Here is a 23,618-nt window from a genome sequence, read left to right as displayed (position 1 = left end):
GGCTACTGGGGCGTGGAGTAGCTGGAGCTGAGGCTACACGGTGCGGCTACTCCATGCCCCAGTGACCTCTTTGAACCTCCTACCCAGACATCTTCAGCGCACAGCTGCAAGGAGCCGCAGGCACTCGTCCGCGATGCTGGAGCTACTGCTCATGCGCAGAACCGCAGCATCACGGATGAGTGCGTGCGTGCAACTCCTTGTAGCTTTGCGCTGAAGATGTCTGGGTAGGAGGATCACAGAGGTTACGGAGGTGTGGAATAACTCCGCCGTGTAGCCTCAGCTCTGGCTACTCCACGCCCCAGTAGCCTCTTTAGAAAATGTGCATGTTACCCTGATTAAAGATTAGAAAAGATACAGGGGAGTAAAGGATTAGCCCTAAAAAGTGCTATCCTTACATACGATAGATGCACCTACCACCGGATCTACCTTTATAGGTAGAGATTTCCTTTAAATCACTTAAAATACTCACATTATCCTGACATTTGGCAAATATAAATAATTTTGGTAATCCTAATTGAACGGTCAGATAGTGAGAAAAACATCATATGTGTCTTTTTATAAATGGAGTATGGAAACTTCTGCTTTTAATTGTATAAAGTTCACCAGTTCCAGACCCCTGGATGTTTTACATTTTTGTCTAATTTAGTATTTTTACAGTCCGATCATCCAGATTACACATCATCCTTTCACTCGCAAACGTTTTATATACATATACAGGGCATAAACGTTATCTGATCCGCCAGCTCTGACCCCGCAGGACAAAGTGGCCATAAATAAAATGTATACAGCACAACGTTCTCCTGGCAAATACTTTGGCTGAAAAGCAATAATTACAATCCCATTTTCTCTGCTGCTTTTCTGTTTTTGTTATTTCTGTTTTTCGGCAGAGAACAAAAAAAAAAAAAAAAAGAAAAAAAAAAAAAAAACGAGAGGAAACTGAAATCAGAGAGATTAACTCAAAAAGAATGGAGCCAGAAGTGGAGAGGAAATAAACACTTTGTCTGCCATCATTAGGCTCCATTTTCAGGGGGTGGTGGGAGGGCGACCCATCACAATATCCCATTGTACTAATGTATACAAGGCCTTGGCCAAACCTAAACAACTCCAAACTTCAGACACAGGTTTCCTTGTGGTCTGTGGTTATTAATGGAAATGGAATGAATCAAGAGGTTTACACCCATCTGACACCCACCAGCTCGCCAAAAAGTCACAATTTCTGGTGCAAGGACATGAAGGGAAAAAAAAAAATTTGCTGAAATTTTAATTTTTTTGTGTAGTGTAGCCGAAAACATCTCTAGATACCCTTAACCCTTTCCTTACGAAGGGTCATTGGGAGCGGAATGTCCAGGTCAGAGTCTGAAGTACTGCTCTTCTATACAGGATGACATCTTTGGATCCAATTACATACTATATAGATTTTGACTTTGTTTTTGTTCATGACATGTGAGACTAACTAGATAGTTTTATTGATTACATGTTTTTACTTTATAGAATTAGAAGACAAATTACTAAAAATTGTCATTTTTTCCTTTAAAAGGTTTTTAATAAGTAGGAAACTGTAATAAACTTTTACCAAAATACGTTAATAATATGTTCACGGTCAATCCATCTACCTGCCCCAGCAGTGGGCGCATGTACTTATGAAGACTGTCAGACTGTGGGTACAATTCAAATACCTGTATCTCCCGAACCCTGGCACCTAGAAACACAGATTCTCCCCCTTTAATATCAGGATTGTGTTTCTAGGTGTAACAGAACCAGAGATATACACTCTACAAAATTAGTCGGTAGCAGCGAGTGGTATACAAAAAAAAATAAATTAAAAAAAAAAAAATCACATTTTCCACTATAAAGCGCACAAAAAATCCTTTGATTTTGTCAGAAATCAAAGGTGCACCTTACAGTCCGGTGCGGCTTATATATGAATCATACTGACAGACAACAGCTGCCTTGTACTGTGCACAGGTCTGCCACCTGCTGGTCATTCATCCTTATAATCAGGTGCGCCTTATAGTCCAGTGCACCTTATATATGAACCTCGACATTTTAGCAGGTTTTTATTGATGGTGCGCCTTATACTCCGGTGCGCCTTATAGTCCGAAAAATACTGTACCTTATACATAAGAAGCTCACATCTTAATCTTCCTTTGTACCCTTATGGTTTCTCAGTTTATTTAGCAGAATATAATTTGGGAAGAAAATCACAGGTTATGCACAGCTATGGTTGGGGTTATATGATTTGGATTGATAGCAAAACGGTAGTCGAGCATGGTATATGGTTAGGGATGTGCAGGGAGTGAAACTTGTGCTTCTACAAGTCCTGACAGTCCAAAATAAGGACTGGCATCCAAAATTGAACTCACCCATCACTGTAATGAGCGCTCTTGCTAATACATAGCCATGTCCCCAAAGGTACTCATCCGAATCCTTTCTGCCTCAGTGACATCTATTGCTTTCCTCCTCAGTGAATACACTTAATAGGCTTTTAGCACCGTTCTCTCCAACCTTCACAGTCGTCTCATCAGCCGCCTCTATTTTTTGTCCTGACGTCACAATCACGAAGCCACAGGTAGACGTTCTAACCTTTCCATGTCCAATGATATCAGGACTCTAATTGATTGCCATAGCGCCCCCGCCTCCTCTTCTGCCCCCTATTGGCACTTCTCTATATACACGGCGTGCAAATCATTCATGCCGCTTACATTGCTGACCTAATTGTCCGCTGGCATTAGTCTTCCCGAGGATCAATAAGCGTCACCCTGTGCGCATTAAACTAAACGGCGGAGGCTTTTACTGCATCGGAAAAGTCATAAATCTCGGTTCTGACAAGTTTATTGTTTCTCATGCAAATTCTGCAACAACTCATAGACAGCCTGGTTTCATGTGCATTAAATAGGACGCTACATTATCCTGATGTATGGCGCTGTCATACCACGCAATATTATAATAAGGACGGTGGTGCATTTCATACTGTGCCGCAGGGGCCAATTTTAGGGCCTCTAATGTTTACACACACATACGCAGGTCCTGGGCTGAGAGATTTATAAAGATGGATACTTTTGATCCCCCTCTGTGTTGGTATGAAGACCTGCAATTACCCCATTTCTGCGCATCTCCCTCCACTCCGTGCCAGAAATGTGAATCTATACTTGGAGCTGTTGTACATATGATTGATAAATAATGCTAGATTTAAGCACAGATGATGATAAATTTCTTGATCTGTGGGGTACCATAACACTCCCGCTAGGGCAGCAGTCCCTAATCACAGGGTTACAACCAAAGACCGGGCCGTGACCACAGAACTAGGCCAGAACAAACTGATACTCAACATTCTATGTTCTCCCAGAGCCGTCATAGGACCCTTTCACACTGGCAGAACTCGCATTGTATTCGGTGGGTTTTGTCAGACTTCAGTGGGTTTTTTCAGGCATAAGCACTGTTCCTATGGAACAGGGTAGCCCGTTTCGGTCTGGTGGAAATAGGAGAGGTTGGCAGCACTTACCCCTCCCATCTCCATAGGAAGATGCACATGGTAGGTGTACATGAGGCCTTATACTTTGTGCACACACAAGGGGTCTGGCTAGGTACAGGATAAGTGTGGGGCATGATAATTCACATTTGAATTTGGTCCCTTTTGCCCCTTTTACAAACTTTGCAAGAAAGCGGACCGACTTCTAGTAAAGTGGTCATGACCTAAATTGCACCAAAAAGTCCCAAAATGTATCAGACGTGTCATTTGGAGAGGATGATTTCCAGGATTGCAGCCTCTGTTTATTCTCTAGCTTGTATGTGAATGACCTCCTCTGATTTCCAGACATAACATATGAAATGCAGACGCGGCTGACAGGCCACAACATCGCACCTGTAATTACACTAATTAAGGAGAAGTCATTATGTAAGTATCCACAATAAGGAAAAACAAGCATTGAAATCCGGGGAATTCTGCAACACCCAACTGTGAAAGGTTTCAGGCTGTGGTTTCTATGCATCATCAGCCACGTCCACCATTAATATTATCCCGCTCCCCTAGGAGGGTGAAAAGTTTCGGGGACACACAGAGTGGACACTCACTAAATTTCAGAATTTGATGTTCTTTTTCCCCCATGAAAGCTGCTTTTGCAAAAAAACTCAATAGCAATTTTTTACGGTGCAGGTATTCCGGCCCATCTGCAGGTATTCCATAATCTATCCGAGGTCTTGGATGTCCCACACACAATGACACTGATGTAAATTTTGGGTTCACTGCCATCGCATTCACAGTCGCTAACTTGCCATGTGACCCTAAGCCTAGGGCCCACCTCTGCTGCTGATCTATACTGGTGGGGCTTTAATCCCACATCATCTCATTAGGCTTCCTAAAAGTCATGCTTGATGGTAAGGGAGCTGCCTTACAAGGTAGCAAAATAGATGCGATTTTCCTTGTCCCATCCTTGAAAACTTATTTGCATATTTCCCAGAATCCCCTAGTGGAGCATCAATGCCTACAAGTCTCCAGACGCCTGCATGGCGGCCTTAATTGGCAAAGCCGACGTAAGGAGAACTCTTACTCGCTGATCTTCCATCAGGTTTGGGTTTATACAAATACACCGCTGTTACAACCTTCATTACACATTTCCCACTGCTCTTATCTTTTGCATTTGTCGAAAACCTTCAGCAAAAATGGGCATGCTGTATCCGTACGCTGCAGCAGATTAGCCACCAGCAATCCCTCTTCTGCACATCCATCCTGTAGGATCCAAGCCTTGAGGACCCTCGTTTGTAGTTTCAGCACTGCGCTCCTATACTGATTATATATCGTAACTCACTCTTCATTAAGACGCGAGCACAGACAAGGATTGTAAAGAAAGAAAACAGGAAGCTTGTTCTTATCCACAAAATGTAAAAATAGGATTTGCTTAATGGGTTGAGTGAATCCCATGGGATGAGGCCTGAACATTTCTTCTAGTATTTTCCATCTGTTACAATGTGGGATTCCACACTTCGCTCCCGAGCAGGTTATATGATATACAAATATCATCATGGCACAAACCATGAATGAAGATGCAATCCTGAACAATAAGTACCGTATATACTAGAGTATAAGCCGACCCGAGTATAAGCCGAGGCCCCTCATTTTACCACAAAATACTGGGAAAACCTATTGACTCGAGTATAGGCCGAGGGTGGGAAATGCATTGGTCACAGCCTCCCCAGTATATATCCAGCCAGGCTCTGCCCCAGTGTATATAGCCTGCCAGACCCTGCCCCAGTATATATAGCCTGCCAGACCCTGCCCCAGGGTATATAGCCTGCCGCCGCTGCCGGACAGATCGCACAGAAGAAATACAGGGGTCACCGGAAAGGTGAGTTTAGATATATTTATTTGACTCGAGTATAAGCCGAGTTTGGGTTTTTCAGCACATTTTTTGTGCTGACAAACTAGGCTTATACTCGAGTATATAAGGTATTCCTTTTGAAATCTGGATACACATGCACTCTCAGTTTACATGATGATGTGTACTCTAATTTAGCACAAGCCACAAAACTAAAGTATTGCCATGGCTGACGCACGAACCGTTTAACAGTAAGTGTTGGCTTGAAAAACAGAGTCAGGTTGTGGCCGCCCTTCGGATAGAATTTGACGTTTTCTTGCAAGGATTTATATTTATCTAAAATTGTACAGTAGTTCTGTAGCAGCTTAACTAATCTGTGCCAAGAACCACAGACATCTCCATGGAGCGGCTGTCAGCGCTCTGCTATTTTAAGGCCATCGTTAGATATAAAGGGAAGATGCGATTTCCAAGCATATTTAAGATAAACCGAGCTGTCAAGTGTTTGCTTATGGAGAAGTGAAAACTGAAGAGAAAGTCTACAGCTTGTCCCCAAGAGATGTCATACAAGGTGCAATGTATAGATATATACACACATATAATAATTCCTCCCTACTCCAAAAAGTGCAGCAGATGTTCGCATTGGAAAAGTAGAACAAGGTCCGTCTCATCTCCATCCCCCTCCCAACATCTGTCCGGGGAGCTCGGTGAGTAGCCACGCAGCAGAACAGAGCAGGGACTGTGTATATTGTAGCCACAATTATATCCTGTATAACTGAGCGTGTAGCTAGGTCAACATCGAGGCAATGAATTTAAGGACTTGAGCAAACAGACTAAAGAGCCCGGTAGATGTTTCCTGTATAACACGGTTGTTACACTGGCTGCAATCTGTCTAAAGGGCAATTTGCATGTAAACGTCAGACTCCTGCAGGTATTTAGTTAGGGAAATGGTAAAAAAACGTTACATTTGTTTAACAATTAGTTACATTTCTACATTCTACAACGTCCAGGTCATGGTGGATGTATACAGGAGATGAATGTTGGCTAAACCTACGACCACCAGGTAACCTGATGTCTCTAAAAACTCAGGGCCCAGTCTCCGTTTTGGCTACCGATTTGCAGTTTCCATTTAAAAAAGGATGAATGACGGATACGATTGGCCCATGTTAGAATGTTACAGTTTTTAAAGTTCCGTTCTTCAAGATTGGACCCTAATGATAAAAGAGCCCAAGTTTCTTTATAGTTGGTGTTCCCTTTTAGCAGAAACTTACAATACAACAACACAGACGGTCCCCTACTTGAGAACACCCAACCCCTAGTTACAAACGGATCTCTGGTAATTGTTAATTTACTGTCATTTATCCCTGGGCTATAATAAACAGCTATAACAGTAATTAAAGGTGTCTGTAATTAATATTTATTGTTAATCCAACATTCTTAAAATCCAGTTGTTACAGAGACCAAAATAAAAATTAGCAATTTTCAATTATAATAGACTTACATAGAAATTCAACTTAAGAACAAACCTACAGAACCTATCTTGTACGTAACCCGGGGACTGACTGTATAAAACTTCCACCATACTGTAACCTCCGACACCCCCAGGCGTATGCCTGTAACTTACGTCTTAGGATAAAGTCCCTATCAATCGTAGCCATGATCCTTCATACTAATAGATGGGAATACTATGACATTGTCCTTCAGTTCGGCCAAAAAAAGAATTTTATCTCTGGAGTGGGAGAAAGATAACCCAGTCATCTAATCAGATCCTCCCGGGAGAATAATGAATCGATTCCATCTCAGATATTCGCATTGATTCTATCCCAGATGCTGCTTTCCCGGGCTGGGAAGCCTGGATGTATGGAGAGTCCCTTACATTGGAGGATGTCAGTATATACTGTCAGCGTGTTGCACTCTCCCTTTCTCGTACCTTCCGTGATGTTGTGATGTCGGAATTCATAGTTAGGATTCCAGAGATAAGATGGAGAAACCTGGCAGGGACCTGTGATAAATCTGTGATGTGCGGCTCTTACCATCTCATCTCACATATGTGTAAGTCACTGCTGGAAGCATAAAATTAACATCTCAAAGATAGTCGGAAACAGAAGTCCCACACACTACTCCAGACTAAGGGAATGAAGTATGGAGAGCAGCACAGCACACAGCACATTAACCCTTCCAGTGGTCCTTTAATAAGTGTAGATATTTTTATAGAAAAGAAAAACTTGCTCCGGCATTAAACTATTCTGTGGTAGACGGCGTGCCTAGGATCTACTAAACCCTTCTGATCTGATTACTTTCTCCCAGCTCCATGAAATCCCTCAAATCAGCTAAAGACTGAAAAAGTATAAATGGCATAAGCTCATCATCTTATACACAAGAATAATGGAGCGGCAGTAGAATAGAATTGCCTTTCATGGGGCGTCTGGCTCGGGTAAGCCGACTTTCTTAAAGTTTCAGGACTCATTTACTTACCTGTCCGCGGAGTTCCCCGAAAGTGCATTGTGCGACCGGAATTGCACTGTGCAGCGATTCACTAAGATCGTGCGCCCGATATCCTGCATGTGTCGCTTCCCCGCTCAGGTCCCCAGGAGTTCACTCACCTTCTTCTTCCTCGTGCATGTAAGTGCTTGATCTTGCGACACAATTTTAAAGTTAAATCCTGCGCTCATTCCGAATCTGTCGGATCGTCCGATGGCCCGTCCCCGATTTCTGTCGCAGGAAAGCCACAATCCGATCGCGTGCGTCACAATCCCCAGTTAAATACCTGTCCCAGCGGCGCAAATCCCCCAAAAAGTCGGAAAAAAACGACAAAAGTATGATCCGCAGACCCTAAGTAAATAAGCCCCACTGTCTATCACTGTGTGTGGGCGGAGTAATCAGGATGCTCACTATCATTCACTTTGTGGGGGCGGAGTAATCACAGTGAGTGGGCAGAACAATTGGAACTTTCAGTGTCAATCACTGTGCGTGGGCGGGATAATCAGGACTCTCCCAGTCTTTCCGAAGAGTCCGGAACCAAATATTATAAACCTATAGATCACACAATTAAGCTTCCGATATATTCCATTTTATGAAAAGACGGAAGCAGAAATCATCTGACGGGTGAACAGGTGCAACGCAGATTTTACCTTTGTTCATCTAATTGAAAATACCAGTTTTTTCTAATTTTTTTGTCCATGTGCCCCATTGCAGGAGAATGACAGCATATTGGAATCTTGGGACTTTTTACTTCTGGCTCATAAATCCAAAAATATCTTTTCCTTCAATTTTCTCCAAAAAAGTACTTTTACTGGATTGCAGCAGGCAACGTCACTTTGCTTTTATCATTTTAGTCATAAAGCTCTTCAGATTCAATTAGAAAATGCTGCCAGCGATTGCTCTACTCTGCAAAGGAAAAATACTGAATTTGTGCAAGTCATAGAGACGCGTCATCTAGGAGCCGAGACCCCTCTCAGCGCTAACTGAAGGGTCTTTTATGTACTATGCATTTTGCTTAAGGTTATAGAGCCAAGAGCAATTTTTGTATCTGGAAGACTAATGCTGTTCTTCAGAGAGTAGTAGTTCTTTATTTATATAGCGCACACAGATCACCGAGACAGTATAGGGGGGTCCTGTGTACCCCTGGAGAAACACTACAATATGTCTAATGCTGATGTGGATAACTATGTAACATATAAACCCTCCTGGGGGCATGCTGTCATCATACATACCTATGGAAGTCACACTTTCTATAGAAGGAACATCAAACTTAGGAGTTGAGGTACTAAGAAAAGCCAAAAAGTCGCCAATTTTCAATAGCAAACTTTTTGTGCCTGGAACTACAGTAAAAATGGTGCACAAGGTATGAAACATACACCGCATAGTGTATGGATGAGGACTGCAGCCTCCTTATCAACCACAGCGCCACACATTGTATAATGGGCATGGTTGGTATTGCACCCATAAAAGCGACACGTATTGGAGGAACAGGACTACATCATGTCAGCCGATGACTGGACCCACACAAAATCAATCACAAAATTCTTAAAAATACTGTATTTTGTGGCCAGACTGGATGACCCTAAGGGTACTACACTATGAACAAGACGGGATATTCTCACTCCATGGATTCGCGAATGACAATGTATCAGTGCATTCTGTGTTATCCTCATATAGTGACACGACAGTAAACTATGCAGTATAAAATAGCATTTTCATCGATGATCCGGTGTACAATTAGCTTGTGGCACTTAGTGGAATCAATTTAGAAAAGTCTACGGCCCTATAAGTATACGTGACCTTCCCCTGGGGATTGAATATTGACCTCAAAGAATATTGAAATTATGTCTTGAGGGAGTGTGGAAAATAACACAACTCAGTATTATAGCTGTGCTAGACATTAATGGGTGAAGCAAAATCAGTGAGGGGAGATTGGTGGGGGTCCATCTAAAGCAATGGTTCTCGCAACCCCCGTGCTCCACTGGGGGCATCAGCATCAGCGTGACTGCCGGCTACTGGGGGCATCAGCGTGACTGCCGGCTACTGGGGGCATCAGCGTGACTGCCGGCTACTGGGGGCATCAGCGTGACTGCCGGCTACTGGGGGCATCAGCGTGACTGCCGGCTACTGGGGGCATCAGCCTGGCTACTTGGGGCATCACTGTAATTACCGGGTACTTGGGGCATAACTGTGACTGCTGGGGGCATCACTGTAATTACTGGCTAATGGGAGCATCACTGTGACTACTGTGGGCATCACTGTAATTACTGGCTACTGGGACCATCACTGTGACTACTGTAAGCATCACTGTAATTACTGGCTACTGGGGGCATCACTGTGACTACTGGGGGCAGGTACTGTGAATTTTACAGTTGGGGGTCACCACAACATGAGGAAGGTATTAGGCATTAGGAAGGTAGAGAGCTACTGCTGTAATGACTCATGAGAAAGGAGGTCTTGATCCTCCCATCTTAATTGTGCACCGGGGAGGAGAGGATATATACAGCGCTCAGCTATAGAGGTACATATGTGCAGCCGCTGCTCTTGTCAGAAAACCTATAACAGTGAATTGAGAGGGACATCCACAGCCTGACCACTCATAATGGTGGCAGAAGTAGGAGGGACACCGAGAACCAGCAAATGTTCATGACAAATAGTGTGGCCATGTCATAAATGACCCAGATAGGAATAACATACAGACCAGGTCAGAACGGTTGTTAAAAGGACTATTCCAGGTTGGATTCTTCCCCCTTATGCAAAGGTCAGTGGATAACAATCAGATCTGACCCCCAGACCACCACAGACCATGAAAATGGGGACCCTTGGACCACCACAGACCATGAGAATGGGAACCCCCGCCCAACCAGCAAATGGGGGTCCTGTTCTCAATTACTGATTAAGTGTCAAGGTGAGCAAGAACACTGCTATGGTAATTGCTGAGCACAGCGCTCAAGTATGTCCTGCACTCTCATAGACAGTTAATAAGAGCTGAAAATACTTTCAGTGCTGTACTCAGCAATATCCAAGGCTCCCATAATACTAAATGGGGCAGCAGGATGCACACCTGACCTGTCGCTTCATCCAATTAGTGAAAAGTGTACCCCCCATCGTCATGATCAGTGGGGATCCCAGCAGTCACTCCTCACTTATCAGGATAAGGGATAACAATACCAATTATCTCGTCCAGATCATTTTTTCTTATTACTCTGTATTATACTATTGCTCTGTTATTCCTCCAAGAAATTAAATGACACATTGGCAAAGGGGAGGGGTGACACCCTATCGCCCAAAGTCCGATTGGACCGTGTGGGTATGTGTAAGGTAACAGCCACTTGTCTATGTATTCATACACTTCTAGGAGGAATTACAGAGGAACACTTAGGGAATGTGAGAACAGGTTACTGTATGCCATGTACTACATTAAAAAAAAACCATTAAAAATCCTATTACGTTCACTTCAATAAACTTTATTAGTGACTTAAACGCTTCATTCTGTTCTCAGGGTGAATGGGTTTATTGCAGGGACTTGCAGCGATGGCGGCGGGGGGCTGCTTGTTTATGTGTCTGGATACGCACCGCTATGATCCCGGCGTGGCTTGGGTGCTGCACATAATTTCCAGACACACCCGACTACTGCAAACCTATCCCAAAACTTTCCCATCAAGCCGCCCTCTAGGATACATTCACATGTGCAGTCACGGATGAGGTTTTTTTTTAGATGCAATTTTTGATATTTCATCGAAAAACCTGCATGTGTGAATAGCCCCTTATTCTATATCAGGTTCATAATGAGGCAAATATCCAAGATATTTAATCATTTTGAATCACATCTGAATATTGATTAATATTTGGGTCAAAATTTGTAATTTTTTTTCCAGACGTGATATTTATGATTTAATCATTTTCAATCACATCTGAATATTGATTAATTTTTGGGTCAAAATCTGTATTTTTACAGTCATATTGTGATACAAATTATAAGTTAATTGGAGTGCCATGGAGAGAGATGCCAGGCACAAGTTCCAACCCATAATATATATATAATGCAGTTATGATATATTATATTTGGGTTGGCATACATGATATTACATAGGATAGTGATGGGTATCAGTGGTGCCAGGCTGCCTGACACCCCCTGCTATTAGCATGGCAGTGTCACACCCAGATACCATGACAAGTCATCAATAAATAAGCATAAAATCCCCTCATTCATAAGTAAAATGTGTGCCAGGCTCATGGGTGCCCATTATCATAAGCAGGTGGCATGCAAGGTGCACCCAAAGGGAGGGAGATGGGAGAAATGGCGCCTTACCGAAGTAGACGGGCTTGTCACACTTAGGGCACTGGGATGGCATGCTGGAGACTTGTCCTTTGTGGCACAGGCTCGGCTGCTGAGCTGCTATTGCCGCTGCCAGTCTCCCACGTTCTGGGTAGACGTCAGTGGGCAGCTCCTGCTGTCAGCCCCGGCCTCCTCCATGTCTCCCAGGCTCCTATAGGCATGAGGCAGATAGCGGCTCCGCCCGCCATTATCTCCCCCCTCATCTACTTCACAGACTACTGTCTGACAAAATGCCATTTTACAGCTGAGGGAATCAAAATGAGAGGCTGAGTTTATACATATAAGATGTAAAACACAAGGCTGCTTAGGTTTTTGATATTTGAGGGTGACAATGTGGTGATTTTTTTTGTCATCTTTTTTATTTTTCATAGAGTCGTGTGTAAAAAAAAAACACTGATGGAGTTCAGAGGGGAATTCAGACATGCGATAATAGAGTCGCTTTTGAAAATAAAACAGTTTTAAGCCGTGTTCACACAATATATTTTAGATTTGTTTTCAGTGAATGCGTCTTTATAGGGTGCGTCTGATGCTAATGCCTCAAAATCTGCCTCATGTTGAAAAAAAAATGCTGAAAGTGCAGATTATACAACACAAAGGGCTCATTCACTTGAACACATCCAGAGATCGAAAACACTCAGGCTGCGTTCACACGTAGCATTTACATTGCGTTTTGAGACTCGCGTTACAACAGCTGAGTGAGAAGAGGAGATTTGCCTAATTACATAGCTGTTAGTGCATTCTTGGACCGTTATTGAACGCACCGAAAACGTATGCGTTTTTGTATGGTTATTATGCGTTTGGTTGGTTTTAATCTGTTTCACAGCTGCCTACACTTCGAGAAATGAAGAGTCAAACCAGCCAAACGCCTCGTAAACATACAAAAACGCATTCGTTTTCAATGCAGCAAAGAACGCGTGACAGCACCCTAACGTTTTGTAATTTCTATGTTAACTGAATGTTAAAACATTGTCAACATCGAGATCACTTTAGGTTATGTAAAAGCAAATGTTAACCGGAATGGATTAACCGGTCACACATGGCGTTTTGAACCAGTTTTTGGCCCGTTTTTAAGCAGTCCATTAAAAACCACACGCGGTTTTTGAAAACGCATCCATTTTTGATCGGTTTTAATTAAGATAATTGGGACAAACTGGTCAAAAATGAATGGGTTTTCAAAAAACGCATGCGTTTTTTAACATAAAGCTTTTTTAACGCATGCGTTTTTTTACTGACTGCTTAAAAACGGGCCAAAAACGGGTTTCAAAATGCAATTTAAACTCCATGTGTGAACGCAGCCATAGCGTATGGTAGGCACATTTCACAAAACTTACATCTACAAGAAATAGGAGTCCAAACATCATAGTTATACATGATGCAAGGAGTCCTCAAATTCCTTTGTCAAACCTATCCCAAAACTTTCCTGTAAACCTGCCGCTAGGGTACATTCACATGTGCAGTCATGCATCAGTATTTTAGATGGAGTTTTTGAAACGGGGAGTCAATATTACATTGGAAAACCTGCATGTGTGAATAGCCCCTTATCCCGAAGCATTGTGACCCCAATATCAGACTCATAATGGGGCAAATAGCCAAGATATGTAATAATGTTCTATCACCTTTGATTTTTGATTAATTTTTGGGTAAAAAGTTGTATTTTTACGGTCATATCATGACAAAATTAACAAGTTATGAGGTGTGACATGGAAAGCGATGATAGGCACCGCATCCTGGCACATGTAGCAACCCATAATATATATTGCATTTATTATATATTATATTTAGGAGGGTGCATTTCACAAAATGCATATTTCTACATGGAATGGGAGTCCAAGCATCATAGTTATACATGATGTAAGGAGTCCTCACATTCCCGAGGGACCACCGCAACAAATTGTAATCATATTTTCAGTATGTTATCTGCTGCAGACTACTGTGCAGACAAGTAAAAGGTATCCCAGGTGCCTGGTGACTGTGGCCTCTGGGGAACATCTCCACACTATGTCCCTAAAAAAAATCACAGTCAATATAATGTCCCCTAGATAACAGCTCCTCAAAATGACCACAATGTTGCCCCTGCATATATAAATAACAGACTGTGACCCCTCAATATATTATAATATGCACAATCGTATAGTTTCCCGATCATTCATTTTTATATAACACCTGCAAATCCTAAATAATGTAGATAGCATAACATCCCCAGTATATAGGCAGTCCCAGCACATGTCCTCAGTATATAGGTAGTCCCAGCACATGTCCTCAGTATATAGGTAGTCCCAGCACATGTCCTCAGTATATAGGCAGTCCCAGCACATGTCCTCAGTATATAGGTAGTCCCTGCACACTGGCCCCAAGTGTATAGATAGTTTCAGTTCATGCTCCTCTATATGTGTAGTGGCAGTATATAGGTAGGCCAGCACATGCCCCCTAGTTTATAGGTAGTCCCAACACATGCGCCAGTATATAGGTAGCCCCTGTACACTGTCCCCGGCATATAGGTAGCCACCGCACATGCCCCCAGTATATAGGTAGTCTCCACACATGTCCCCAGTATATAGGTAGTCCCCACACATGCCCCCTGTATAGCTGGTTCCCGCACTTGCCTTCTGAAAAATATGTAGTCCCAGCACATGCACTCAGTATATATGTAGTCCCCACACATGTCCCTAGTATATAGGTAATCCCAGCACATGCCCCCAGTATATATGTAGTCCCCACACATGCCCCCTGTATAGCTGGTTCCCGCACTTGCCTTCTGAAAAATATGTAGTCCCAGCACATGCACTCAGTATATATGTAGTCCCCACACATGTCCCTAGTATATAGGTAATCCCAGCACATGCCCCCAGTATATATGTAGTCCCCACACATGCTCCCTAGAATTTATGTAGTCCCCACACATGTCCCCCATTATTTATGTAGTCCCGACACATGCCCCCAGTACATATGTAGTCCTGACACATGCCCCCATGTATATAGGTTGTCTCCACACATGCCCCCACTATATAGGTAGTCCCCACACATGCCCCCAGTATTTTTTGTAGCCTCCACACATGCCTCCCAATATATAGGTAGGCCTCACACATGCCCCCAGTATATAGGTAGTCCCCACACATGCCCCCAGTACATAGGTAGTCCCCACACATGCCCCCTGTATATAGGTAGTCCCAACACTTACCCTCAGTATATCTTTAGTCCCCACACATGCCCCAGTATATAGGTAGTCCTCACACATGCCCCCAGTATTTAGGTATTCCCTACACATGTCCCCCCAGTATATAGGTAGTCCCTACACATGTCCCCCAATATATATGTAGCCTCCAAACATGCCTCCCAGTATATAGGTAGGCCTCACACATGCCCCCAGTATATAGGTAGTCCTCACACATGCCCCCAGTATATAGGTAGTCCTCACACATGCCCCCAGTATATAGGTAGTCCTCACACATGCCCCCAGTATATAGGTAGGCCTCACACATGCCCCCAGTATATAGGTAGTCCCCACACATGCCCCCAGTATGTAGGTAGTCCCCACACATGCCCCCTGTATATAGGTAGTCCCAACACATACCCTCAGTATATCTTTAGTCCCCACACATGCCCCAGTATATAGGTAGTCCTCACACATGCCCCCAGTATTTAGGTATTCCCTACACATGTCCCCCCAGTATATAGGTAGTTCCTACACATGTCCCCCAATATATATTTAGCCTCCAAACATGCCTCCCAGTGTATAGGTAGGCCTCACACATGCCCCCAGTATATAGGTAGTCCCCACACATGCCCCCAGTATATAGGTAGTCCCTACACATGTCCCCCAATATATATGTAGCCTCCAAACATGCCTCCCAGTATATAGGTAGGCCTCACACATGCCCCCAGTATATAGGTAGTCCCCACACATGCCCCCAGTATAAAGGTAGTCCCCACACATGCCCCCTGTATATAGGTAGTCCCAACACATACCCTCAGTATATCTTTAGTCCCCACACATGCCCCAGTATATAGGTAGTCCTCACACATGCCCCCAGTATTCAGGTATTCCCTACACATGTCCCCCCAGTATATAGGTAGTCCCTACACATGTCCCCCAATATATATTTAGTCTCCAAACATGCCTCCCAGTGTATAGGTAGGCCTCACACATGCCCCCAGTATATAGGTAGTCCTCACACATGCCCCCAGTATATAGGTAGTCCTCACACATGTCCCCCAGTATATAGGTAGTCCCTACACATGTCCCCCAGTATATAGGTAGTCCTCACACATGTCCCCCAGTATATAGGTAGTCCCTACACATGTCCCCCAGTATATAGGTAGTCCTCACACATGTCCCCCAGTATATAGGTAGTCCCTGCACATGTCCCCCAGTATATAGGTAGTCCTCACACAAGCCCCAAGTATATAGTTAGTCGCAGCACATAGCTGTTAACATTGCATTTACAATGCATGTGTTTTGTAAGTGCAATGTAAACAGCTGTGTAATCAGGTAAATCTCCTCAAATGCTTATACCCAGGTGATAATGTCCTTCATTTCTTACTTTATAAAGTTTGATGACCCCTATAGTATGTTATAGTGCAGGCGTAGCTGACTATAAGTAGCACATAATAATTGTCCTCCTCCTTCTCCTCTTCCATGCATTCCTTACTGTTATTTGCCTTGGCAGCTGCTGGCACGGGCACAATTTAGCTTATTATTCTCTAATATCTCTAAATCCTTTTCCATGTCCACTTTGCCCCAGTGTATCCCCATTATCATGTAATGAAGCCACTTGTTCTCACGTCCTTAGCGCATAATCTCACATATATATCCACATTACATTTCATAAGCCCAACCTTCCAAATTCTCCAAATCCTTCTGTAATATCCCCTCCTCCGGTTTCATTACCCTGCACGCCGGCCATTCTGCTGCTGCCGGGTGTCACACAAGTAATAGATATGCAGGAGCTGCCACAAGTGTAAGGACAAGTCAAGCTCTTTACATATGGCGTTTATCTTTCTAGATTAAAATGCTTCTAAAATTATCATATGCCAATTGCCGGAGGTGAAAAAGTCAACTCTGCAGAGAACTCGTCAAATGCCTTTACGAGATGGTGTCCTCCAAAGACGTCCTGGAAGGATTTCTCGTCTGAGCGAGCGTCGAGTAATGAGAAGTCTCCATCGCAAGCTGTTTAGATCTATAATTACTTGTTACTGTTTTATTTTTTTTAGGATTATCTTGCTCTGTGGACAATCCTGGGAAAACTTAGAAAGTGTATATGTTTGCTGCTACACATTTTCCCTACTCTTTTCCCTGGTGTTGTGGACATTCTCAAATTTCAATCCCCTAATGTAGTTAACACAATAAAGATCATTTTTTTATTTCACAATTTTCCTGAGTTTTATTGCTGTTTTAGCTCCTATTACTATTCCAGAGTGTGAGCAGGGACTCTCTTAGGGTGCGTTCACACGTTGCAGTTAAAACTGCATCGCAATCAGCTTTGAGGTGGTTTAGGTGCAGTTTTGTCAATTGAACAGGTGAAAGACATGAACTGAACGAGTGAATTTGATTTTGAAGGAGAAACTGCTCCACAAATGTCATTCACTCGTTCAGTTCATGTCTTTCACCTGTTCAATTGAGAAAACTGCACCTAAACCACCTCAAAGCTGATTGCGATGCAGTTTTAACTGCAACGTGTGACCGCACCCTCAGCAGACACATTATGATCCCTCTAGTTCTGTGAGCTGACAGTGTGGTTAGATTATCTGGGTACAAGGTTTATATACACTTTCATTTACCTTCTGAACAATGTACTAGTATCTGACACATAGAAAGAGAGATGAGACAGATGAGAGATGATGACATCCATTAGATGCCTATTGCACACAATGACACAGACAGCACTTCTACATCTCTGCTATTCTACAACAGACTAGATCTGCTGTGCCTTTCTCCCCAGATAAAGAACTTATCTGCATGTAGCTTTACACTCCTTGCTCTGCAGCCGTCAGTAAATAAGTGTCTGTGTCAGTGTGGGCTCCGTCCTGGACTGCAGGGGGTCGGGCTATAGTGCAGGGGGCGGGGCTAGAGTGCAGGGAGCAGAGAGAAAGAAACTCAGCTCCACAGCCCTCAGACAGAAAAGCAAGATGACCCTAAGTCAGAAGTTATTGGGTCGTTTCTAGGGGCAACAGAAATTGGATACACCAGGACTGATAGAGACAGGTTGGAATTATATCTGTGAAATGCTGCATTTTTGATAACAGTGAATTAGAGAATGTGTTATTTTGTTATCCCGAGTACATATAAGAAACTTGTCTTTGTGGCAATACCCCTTTAATGGACGCCGTATTGTGTTTTTACGGAGGTCATTATGGCTACTTCTTCTGATGCAACGCCTTTCTATGGCACCAGAATCTAGCTTTCAGAACCTAGCCTCTTGCTGGTGCTGGGGCTGGGCTGTGTTATCACCCCTTTAACCCCTTACACGCCATGGTAGATTTTCCTTGTGATCATCTGAACTTTCCTGCAGAAGCCCAAGGTTCCGGTATGTGCCCTGAGGCTGGAGGGTCCATGCACACCAGGTTCGACCTCTTGGCTTTTGTATTGCAGTGTATAAGGGCTTGCAATCAGATGAATGAAAAAAATGTAAAAAAAAAAAAAAAAAGTACAAATAAGTTTTACAGTAAAAATATATACATAAAAAGTCAGAAACAAAAAACACAAAAAAGCGACACATTTGTTATCACCACGTCTGTTACAATCTGTACAATAAATCTAAAGCAATATTGAATCTACACAGTGAATGGTGTAAAAAAAAAAACCTCAAAAAGCTTCCTATAAAATATAATTTTTCACTAAAAAATATTATAAAAAGCTATCAAAAAGTTACGTACCCCAAAATGATACCACTAAAAAGAACAGCTCTCACCCAGTTCTGAAGTTTTGCCTCTGAAAAGTTCTCGATACTAAAACAAGTGCAATTTTCTCCAATATTGGTTTTGCTCATTAAACTGGGCAAGGATAATAAAAACTATACAAATGAGGTATGACCGTAATCGTCGTGAACCAAAGAATAAAGATAACATTATTTTTAACCCCTTAACGCTCTGCGCCATAGCTCTGCGCCGTATGAAGAGGGCTCACGGGCTGAGTCCTCTTCATACAGAGGTGGGGGTTGTTGCATATTGCAGAAAACTCCCACCGCTAATAACCGCGGTCGGTGCTTGCACCAATCGCGGCTATTAACCCCTCCGTTGCCGCCGGCAAAGTCGCCGGCAGCATTTAAAAGACAGTGGCGCGCGGGCGCCGCCATCTTTGTTACGATCGCCGCGCCCCCGAACGTCATCGGGGGGCGGCGATCGGTTGCCATGGTAGCCTCGGGTCTTCGTTTGACCCGAGACTATCTGGCTTTTGCATATTCATTACAATGAGCCTGTGGCTCATTGTAATGTATAGTGTGCAAAAATGCCATATATTGCAATACTGTAGTATTGCAGTATATGGTAGGAGCGATCTGACCATCTAGGGTTAATGTACCCTAGATGGTCTAAAAAATAGTGAAAAAAAAAAAGAAAAACAAAAGTTTAAAAAATAAAAAAAATTAATAAAATATTAAAAGTTCAAATCACCCCCCCTTTCCCTAGAACGGATATAAATCATGATAAACAGTAAAAATCACAGACACATTAGGTATCGCCGCGTCCCAAAATGCCCGATCTATCAAAATATAAAAACGGTTACGGGCGGCGGTGACCTCCGAGGCGGGAAATGGCGCCCAAATGTCCGAAATGCGACTTTTACACCTTTTTACATAACATAAAAAATGAAATAAAAAATGATCAAAATGTCGTACAGACCTCAAAATGGTAGCAATGAAAACGTCGCCTCATTTCGCAAACAATGACCCCTCACACATCTCCGTGCGCCAAAGTATGAAAAAGTTATTAGCGTCAGAAGATGGCAAAATTTTTTTTTTCTTTTTTGTACACATTCGTTTAATTTTTGAAAATGTATTAAAACACAATAAAACCTATATAAATTTGGTATCACCGCGATCGCACCGAACCAAAGAATAAAGTAGGCATGTTATTTGGAGCGAAGAGTGAAAGTCGTAAAAACTGAGCCCACAAGAGCCCACATTTGGAATTTTTTTTCAGCTTCGCAGTACACGGCATGTTAAAATAAATAACATTACGGGAAAGTAAAATTTGTTACGCACAAAATAAGCCCTCACACAGGTCTGTACACGTAAAAATGAAAAAGTTATGGATTTTTGAAGTTGGAGAGCGAGAAATGAGCCGAAAAACCCTGCTTCCTTAAGGGGTTAATGTTATGGTGAGTAAACAAAAAGAAAAGTGCTAAATATCCAAAACAAAAATTAATGATTTTCTCTGTGTCCACCTTGAAATAATTAATGTATAAAAATCTCATTAGTAAGCTATAGACCCCCCAAAATGAAGTATTTGGACAGTGTATTAACAAAAAAATTGAACATTTTATAGCCTGTACAATGTGACAATACAAATCTGCTCTGAGTGTCACTGCTTTCATTCATGTGCACATACAGCAGGTTACCACCACATATGGGGTATCGTACTCAGGAGAAATTGGGTATCAAACTTTGCAGAGCATTTCATAATTTAATCCATTGTGAATATGTAATTTTTGGCCTAAATTAATGTATTTCCCCCCCCCAAAAAAAAGGTTGTTTCCACATCGCACTTCTATTTTGTTTTAACCCCTGTGAAACACAAACAAAAGTTAGGCCCTATCCACGAGATAGGGCCTAACTTGCTGATCAATCGGGATCTCAGTGCCAGAGACCCCGACAGATCACGAAAACTAGGGCTCCGATGGGGTCCCACGTACCTCCGTCAGACTAATGGAGCAGATAGCCATGCATGACTGTTCTGATCCATTAATCTCTATGGAGCTGATGGAAATTGCTGAGCGCCGCGCTCACCGATCTCCGTCAGCCCCGTAGAGATTAATGGAGGAGAATGTTTTCGTGATCTGTGGGGGTCTCAGCACTGAGACCCCCACTAATCAGCAAGTAAGGCCCTATCCCATGGACTTTTGCTCATGGGAAAACCTCTTTAAAGGGTTAACAGGCTTTGTAAAAGTTGTTTTACATACATTGAGGGGTGTAGTTTCTATAGCGGGTACTTTATAGGGTTTTACTATTAGTTAGGCCTCTCAAAGTCACATGAGAGCTGAGTTGTCCCTCAAAACATGAGTTTTGGCGATTTTCATGAAAATTAGAAAAATCGCACCAAAAGTTCTGCGCCTCATTACATCCTAGAAAAATGAGAGGACGCATAAAATATCATCTCAACATAAAGCAGACATTCCAGAAATGTTACATATCAATCTATTTAGGTGGCCTGACTATCTGCCTGGTAAACTGAACATTTCAAACTTTGAAAATTGAGAATTTTTCAGAATTTTTGCCGAATTTTCATTTTGTTTTAGAACGAAACGCAAAGCTTATAAGAAAAATTTTTCAGCTAAAATGAAGAAGAATGGCCCACATTTATCTAAAACAGTGCAAACTGCACCAGCTGGAATTTCCCTGTGTAGTGTGCAGGGTGTGCCGGATTCAAGAAATGTGAATCTGGCGCCCCCTGCACTGCTCTGACAGAGTGCGCAAACTTTTTTTGGTGCAGCTTTATAGGTTGTGCAACACAATTCTGTTGGACACTACATGATAAATGTGACGCACGGTCTGACTGTGCACCGGAACGCCCCTTTATGTGCAGAAATTTATGGCACATCGGGTATAGTGCAATCACGTGAGACACATATGTGGTGCAGACCCTCCTTAAATACATGTGCAAGCAGTATGCATTAGAAAGAGCGTGCAAAATCTGACAGAAAACCGGCGCACAGTATATGTGAGCCACATTGTACAAGCCGGAATATGCATCTCTATGGGAGGGACTGGCTTGATTTATTTTTTTACAAACTAAGCAGAATTTGTTAATGAACTATATTGGAAAATGTTCACTACATCCTCCCCCAAACACACACAAAATATTAAAAATTATCTCAAATGATGTTATGCCTTAATGAGCTGCCCCAGTAACCAGCACCCTGCATACTCCAACAACCACATTAAAGCAGAAAATGTCACCCCAGAAATTATTATACTACAAATAATAATAGTGGAGACCCCAGAGCAGACAATAATAGTGGAGACCCCAGAGCAGACAAAGATAATAATGGAGCGATGCCCCGGAGTAGGAAATTATAATTCTGGAGACCCCAGAACAGACAACAACAATAATGGAGAGACCCTAAAGTAGACAATAATCATAATGGAGACCCCCAGAGTAGATAAATAATACTCAGGACCCCATCGCAGCCTTATGATACTGGATAACATCAGAGTAGGCAACAACTAATAGTGAAGACTCCCAGAGCAGAAAATACTGGAGACTCCAAGAGCAGAAAAATAAAAATCCTCTCCTTTCCTGGCTCGTCTTCTCCCTGCACCACACTGAAGCATCTTCTCTCCTCCATGTGCCGCTCTGTTTTCCACGCTGGTTGTATGTCCAAGCACTAGCACCCACAGCTGTGCCAGGAGCAGTAAAGTACAGCTGACAAGTACTTACCACTCCTGGGTCCTCTCCTGCTCATCTTGCTACTCTGCTCCGGGTCCTGTCGTTGGGACATACAACCAGTGTCAGGAGTCAGGACACAGAGCGGCAGGAGAGGACCCGTGAGCCGCTACCTGGGCTCCTACACCAATGACTCTGACTGTCAGCAGGGTGCAGGTCTAACTTGAGGCTTGCCTGGCTGCATGTGGCCAGACGACCAATGTTTTTGCATCCTCTTCTAGGCTTTTAATTGAGATGAATGTGGCTGCACTTTATGTACATGCTATTGATGCTCCTCTGCTACAGATCAGAGGAAGGAGACCCAGGGCTGTGGAGTAGGAGTTGTGGAGTCTGTGACCATTCTGGTGAAGTTGTAGTCGGAGTTGGATCTGGAAGTTTGGCTTCCCGACTCCACAGGCCTAGTTATGGTGCAATTCTATGCCAGGCCGGACCAGGTTTAAAACTTCCCGGCCGCTGGATATATCAGAAGCATAGAGCCTCTACATATATCCAGTGTAGTGGGAGGGCACCACGTGCCAGGGCATAAAATGTGCAAATTGGTCACGGTATGTAGTGTCCTTCCCAATAAAAGTGGACTTCAATGGTCAATTTTTTTCTTTGCTTTCGCTACTTTTCTATCTTTTTTACTTTTGAGGCTGAATAGATGGTAAGAGAATCTAGAACGTACATAACAAGCCTGTCTACCAAACATAAGGCAGAGGACCAGGTGGGCATGCACCAGGACCGTGGAAGTGTATTGTACAATCAGATCACTATGGAAGCCGTGCTACATCCTTGTCCAAAGTGTTATGAGGGGTGAACCCCAAAACAGAACATCCAGTAAGGCCAAAACATCTGGCAAGGTCATTGGCAAACAGCTGTCTCTGGTGGCTCTAATGACACCTGCACTG

At 43.0% G+C, this 23,618-nt stretch overlaps 1 protein-coding gene across 1 annotated transcript in view; it reads right to left on the bottom strand.

Moving 5' to 3' along the window:
- The window catches only part of CRIP2 (cysteine rich protein 2), a 53,378-nt gene extending 41,068 nt beyond the window's left edge, over nt 1-12,310 (bottom strand). The window contains exon 1 of the mRNA XM_072115244.1: nt 12,103-12,310. Within this exon, the coding sequence (XP_071971345.1) occupies nt 12,103-12,145 (43 nt within the window). The 5' untranslated portion in view covers nt 12,146-12,310. The remainder of the gene's footprint in view (nt 1-12,102) is intronic.
- Between the last annotated feature and the right edge of the window lie 11,308 nt (nt 12,311-23,618).

Source organism: Engystomops pustulosus, chromosome 7, assembly GCF_040894005.1.
Source record: "Engystomops pustulosus chromosome 7, aEngPut4.maternal, whole genome shotgun sequence".
In the NCBI taxonomy this organism is placed as follows: domain Eukaryota; kingdom Metazoa; phylum Chordata; class Amphibia; order Anura; family Leptodactylidae; genus Engystomops; species Engystomops pustulosus.
Note: the sequence above shows the minus strand (reverse complement) of the source record. Positions and strands in the feature narration are given on the sequence as shown.